The following is a 6,219-nucleotide window of genomic DNA, read 5'->3' on the forward strand; positions in this document are numbered from 1 at the left end:
TCAAGCTCAGTTGATATAATGGGGAAGATAATATCTGAAGAAGACTTGGTTGGGTTTACATTTGTTACAAACCTCAAAATGTTAATCACATTTGCTATTCATGCTGTGAGCTGTTTCCAACCTTTTATTTATTTATTTATTTATTTTGCTTTTTCATAAAAAGCAATACTTTTCTTTCATTGGTATGACTGGTGTTACTTGTTTTAACCAAAACATGTGAAATATTGTTCCTATAATTGCTTGTATCTTCATTAATTCCACAGTGTTGAGCCTTTGAGGCATGAACATGAGAGAGAAAAGATGATGAAGAGATTGCTGATGACAGAATTGTGAAACAGCTCACTTTGTTTCATGTGGAAAATGGATCAGGACCTTTTCCGTGCCTTCCACCTTGTTTACATTCCTCCGCTTCTGTGTATGTGATGCATCATAAAAGTGTGATGCATCCAAACCTTTTCAATTAAACACAGTTGGCTAAAAAAATGCATAAATTTTGAGGACTTGCTTTATATATTTGATACTATGGTCAGGGTCCACAGACTAATGCAGTTAGCTGCTTGAGTCCTGGGAGACTAGATGAGTGTGTTTCCTGAGACAACAGGCCCCTGCATCTCCATGGCACAGTTTTTTAAGCTGGAAGTGGTGTGAACAGCAGATTGTGAACCTGCTGTACAAAGAGAGGGGGGGGGGAGTTTTAAAAGTCCACTGGATGAGACTCAATGTGAATCTAAGCAGCTCTGTGGGCCCAGTCTATGATTCCTTCTCTCCTGTATTTCTCCAGAGGATTTAGGATTTTATGTAAGTACAGAACTGGAATTGAGGCTAATTTTTGGTAAATTGAAGACAAAAAGAAACAGTAAGGAACATATACTGATTTCTATTCAGAAAAAAAACATTCTGTATATATGTTAATAACTGCACAGATAAATGTTGTGCAGTATATTTTGATAGCATATTTGTATATCTGATAATTGCACCAAGCTACTGCTGTTCTGTTTGTTTATATATATATCACTTCCATTGGTTAATAAATTATCTTAAGTGGAAGAAGAATATCATACCCTAGGATTAAGTGTCCCTTGAAAAATAAAATAAAATTTACATTCCTAGTTTCCATTATTATAGAAGGAAGGAGTGAGGAAAACCATTTACAATTTCACAGAGGTAAACCCCTGCCATTTTTATTTCATTTCTCATTTTTAAAACATCCACATCTACCAAACAATTCACTGACTCTGGCCAGGATCCTCTTGGTTTGCATGATCACAGAATAGCAATCACACAAGCAATGTACACTGTTATGTGGATTGTATGTTGTGGACTCATGTCCTTGTTGCATAATTGGTTGTGTAACTGCTCAGAGGACAGCACAAACAGTCAAAAGCACTTACACAGTTGCCCTTATATGCACAGTGAAACTCAAGAGGATTCTGCCCCTAGGGTTGGTCTCCACTCGATCATATTAAGCAAATCTAAAAACTTGGAGTGCTTGTAACTGAAACTCTGAGCCTGCAAACAGCTGGATTTAAGTTCACCTTTCATGCTAGAAAACTTTATTCAGAATTGTCTTGTGTAAAAACTGGAAACATATGCAAGCATTGGTGGATTGAGAGATTTTAAAGAATAGCACAGAAAGGTCCTCATACTTCACGCAGAAATCTCCATATCACAGTCAAAGTGAAATACAGTGGGGTCTTGACTTAAGAACGGCTCGAGTTAAGAACATTTTGACTTAAGAACCACTCTCATAGGAAAATATTGACTTGACTTACATACTTAGATTTGAGTTAAGAACTGAAAAAAAACCCACGTGGGAGGCAGGAAAAGTGCAAAATGTGAACTTTCAGTTAACTGTTGGCCAGTGAAAAGGGTGCCTGTCTGCTTCCTCACTCCTCCCAGCGTTTAGAGAGTGGATTGGGAGACAGTCTTCGGACTGCCTGGTACTGCCTGGACTGTATTTTCCCTGCCTTCCCTGAACCTTTCTTGACCTAAGAAAAAAAGAAACAAAATATCCCCCTCTAGTGGTCGAAGGCAGAATAGCAGCTTCCCATTAGTTTCTATGGACGGAAAAGAGCAGATACGGATCAAATGGTTTTCAATGCATTCCTATGGGAAATGCAGATTTGACCTGAGAACTTTTTGACTTGAGAACTGCCTTCCAATACGGATTAAGTTCTCAAGTCAAGACCCCACTGTAGTGCTATCCACTGATATTCAATAATGCTTCAGCAATGACTACTGAAGCTTGGTAATCTATCTCCAAGAGTCACAGATTTCAGACATCAAATCTTCAAAATACTATCATATTTGATGATTTTGTGATGATAGCTTTGTAAATTAAGTACTCTTACAGAATGTTTCAAATTTAGAATACAAACTTTGCAAAGAAAAATTAACTTTAATGAAGATGTTCTTAGTTTTGTCACTTCCTGAAAATATCCGTAGCATAGCTTTCACTTGTTATTATCAATAAAAATTGTTACATACCTGTACACTTAGACATGAGAATATTACATACTTTCATATCCCAGTAATTCAAAGTATCTCAATAATTCAAAGTAAATTTGCTTAGGCCTATGCTTGCAATGTTCTGAATGACTTTACTGTTGGCTTGAGAGATAAGGATAAATAAGATGACAGTAACAAGTGACTGGCTTAAATTGTTGACAAAATCAAATTACTGTGGCTCTATTATCACATTGACAGTAGTAGAAGAAACCCATTACACAAGAAAAGGCCATTAGTGTAAGATCTGAAGTGCACCTACTTCCCTACTGAACCTATTTTGTAAGGAGTTGAGAGAATATATTCACCCCTGCCATAGACACTGGAAACCAATAATAACTCATAAAGTCAATCCTTTAAAAGTTCACAGATTTCAGAGGTGGTAACATTAATGAATGGGAGTTTCTTTAAGCCTCAAATCCATTTCTTTCAACAATATCTTCATACATAGGTTTCTCATTGATCTCTCTTTTGTGTACATACTGTTACTCCTGGGGCAATCTTTTGATCATTTCACCACAGAAGTTGAAGAAAAAGCACATGTCTGATATCCTAGAATTTACAACTATAGGAATGTATTACAACTTACGTTTAATTTAGGTGAAATACTGAGATTGAATGACTGCCACAATATGTAGATGCTGTTTGTTTCAATCAAAGCACTGTGGTATTTGTGTTTAAGAACTTCTCATTTTGAAGTTACAGAATTGATAAAATGCACCTATGCCTCTGCATACCTTTATTTATGCCCTGAAATTGCTGAAGTGACTAAGGGTTTCACTGCCAGAGCTTTAAAGGCTAGCAAAGTCTGAGATTCCAGAAAGTTGGTTTTGCATGTAGACCTTTCAACACAGGCTCATTATGAACAAATATCATGTCAGAAGCCTTATCCTTGAAGGAGAAAAGATTCTGTCATTTATCACAACACTTCCTGATTGTCCTTATTGTGATAATCACTCAACCTCTGCATTTCCCTTGCAATTCCTTTCTCTTGCAGTTCCTACTGCAACTTTACATATGCCTGTTCCATTCCAGTCTTACAGTTCTCCCCTCTATGCTACTTTGGTCTTATCATTTGCTGCACATTCTGTGATGTCTGCCACCCTCATGTGACTATTTTAAGAGGCTTAACAGGCAATGTGCCAATGGCCATCAGAGCTTCCCCATTCTGATGTGCATTGTGTGCCATATGACACACTTCTTTTATACTGAAGTGGACCAAAAGGGAGATGAGGGGATTATTATGACAATGCCACACTCTCTTTCTATCATGTTGTTGTGCCATTATAGTGACAAAGAAGGCACACAGCGAGTTAGACATGTAAGACGTACCAGGAGGCCAGAATGTGACACTGGAGTCTCAAGCTCAATGTACAAGGTTGGTTGTGGTTTTCATGACATTTCACTGACATATCCTCATGAAAATGTACACTGTCAATTCTGGGAAGGAACAATAAGTGTAGACCCATATTGGAGATGCATGGCTGTATTCAAGTGATGCAGATAAAAGCAGGATTTACCTGTGGTGCTATGAAAGCAAGTCTCCAATTGCAAAGTGGAACAAACAGTCAAGCAGACCAGAAGTATGAATGAAGACTTGGTCAAGGTAAGGGTACTTTCTCATGCAGATGGCAGCATCCATTTGGGCTATGTGAGGTGCATGTGGTCATCAAAGCTTAAATATAACATACTCACCAGACAGAATGTGATAGGAAATCAAATACTCCCAAACACACTGAATTAGTTCATCATGTGGCTTCTTTTCACATAAAAATTGGTTAACATAGATGTTCATTGGGAATCATAGGCATACATTGTAGGTTCTGCCAAATACATGCATGCATACATACCAAGACACTTTGCAAGGCTAAAGTGTAATAAATTCCCTGTCTCATCTCTCCCCTCCCCCCCCGTCCCCACCTCTGGTTTTTCTATTAGGTACCCTTCCTAAGAGAAATGCCAGTGAAAATTAAGTTTGAGGTAAGCAAAGAGATTTTTGCTTGGATTTAGATATGACATATTGGATAGATCTTGAAACACATATAGATTTTTAGAATGGAAATTACAGCACACGGAACCTGTTTGTACTCTATAAACTGAAAACATGCTATAGCCAAGTTTTGTTATTTCTGATGTCAGTGGTATTTTCCATTCATCTTAACATTTTACATTAGCCATAAGGCCATAGCCAACGGGTACACTGTTGCATCATTTTAATTCTATGATTTTTGAACTCCAATCTGTATTGGCAGGGGTCAAGATTCATAGGGCAGTCATGAAGCTAAGGGGAGTTTTTCTATTTTAGCTTATTACAGGCAATGAGATCAGAGTTTGGTGGATGAAATGGTTTGTGTACATGTGTAAATATCCCCAATGTTATAATTTTATTGGATCTTAAGAAGAAATGAGCTGGATCCTTACAAGTATGTTTAATTGGTACATTCTTTTTCTCAGTTTATTTTAAACATTGCATAGAGTTGCCCATAGACATACAGCCTAACACCGATCCTCCTGAAAAAAAAACCTACACTTTCCATTTGATACTTTTTGTGAAGTTCTAAATCCATATTAATCTTGGTGCAAAGTTCTCATTAAGATGATTTCTCATCAACATGGTCCACATCAGTCTGACATTTGTTATTTTGGTATTAGGCTACCCCTTCAGCTTTTCTTTTACAGACTGTTTAGCTAACAATTGGAATATCGTAGTTAAAAAGTTTGATTTAGCTGTTCTTGGAGCCTTCTTTTTGTATAATTCATGTTGTCCTTTTGGGTTAACAGAAGCCTAAAATAGGATGCTGCTGTTTCTTTCTTTCTTTTTTAAATTACCTGATGCTCAAGGAGTTTGCAATAAATATACTGAGAGTGACCTGTTTTTTTGCATGCAAGATCAGCCCCAAACACATGTTTTTGTAATTCTGAGTGCTGTAAAGGAATCCTAGAATAATAGGAGAAGGGAGAAACCTTGTTGGGGGACATTCCTGGCAGGACCATGCTACTTCCATGAGCATGGTACTAAATGAGCAGCAGCCTGGACCAGAAGACAGCATGCTATGGCATTTGTAAGTCAACCATGTCTTTAGAGGGAATATCTGTGGCTGAACTGTTTACCTGTTCCTGTATTAATGCCTGCAATAAAAGAACTGACAAAAGATGCATGATCTCATGGCAATTTGTTTCCACATCAAGTATTTCAGCAGCGTATAGTCCTCTCACACTCAAGAGAGGTTACTACTTAGTCCCAGCTTTTTTTAAAAAAGCTAAGAACAATGTTAGAATAATATATCAAAAGTGACATTGGGAAAGATTGGCAGGAATTGAAAGAAGCCTCTGCAAATAATGCTTTCTAATGGAAATGTGGGTGTATTTTTTAAAAAATTTACATTTAAGGAGTTTTTGTTGGAAAACACAGTACTATTCAACATTTCTGCATCTCCAGCATCTATGCTGATGTATGATTTCCTCCTTTCCATTTTTCTTTCTTCTCCCTCCGTTGCTGTGATCCTCCACTTGTGATAGGATTAAAAAATCTGTCTGCATCCCATCCATGACAGTTTCATGTTTTCAAAGATGGCATTTAAGTATTTCTGAACATGTTTTCTACAATACATGCACTTTTAAAATGTAGCATATCCTAAAGAGCACAATTTTCTATATAGTGTGGTACATTTTTAAACTAAGAACTATACCACAAAATCTGAAGAAGTGTGAATT

General features: G+C 37.1%; 1 protein-coding gene across 4 annotated transcripts in view; it reads left to right on the top strand.

Annotated features, from left to right (window-relative positions):
• EPB41L4B (erythrocyte membrane protein band 4.1 like 4B) overlaps positions 1-1,374 on the top strand; it is a 172,642-nt gene extending 171,268 nt beyond the window's left edge. For all 4 annotated transcript variants that reach the window (XM_020804925.3, XM_078377647.1, XM_073003946.2 and 1 more), the window contains one exon: positions 264-1,374. In XM_020804925.3, the coding sequence (XP_020660584.3) occupies positions 264-333 (70 nt within the window). In that variant the 3' untranslated portion in view covers positions 334-1,374. The remainder of the gene's footprint in view (positions 1-263) is intronic.
• The last annotated feature ends 4,845 nt before the right edge of the window (positions 1,375-6,219 follow it).

The sequence above is a fragment of the Pogona vitticeps genome, chromosome 6 (genome assembly GCF_051106095.1).
Source record: "Pogona vitticeps strain Pit_001003342236 chromosome 6, PviZW2.1, whole genome shotgun sequence".
In the NCBI taxonomy this organism is placed as follows: domain Eukaryota; kingdom Metazoa; phylum Chordata; class Lepidosauria; order Squamata; family Agamidae; genus Pogona; species Pogona vitticeps.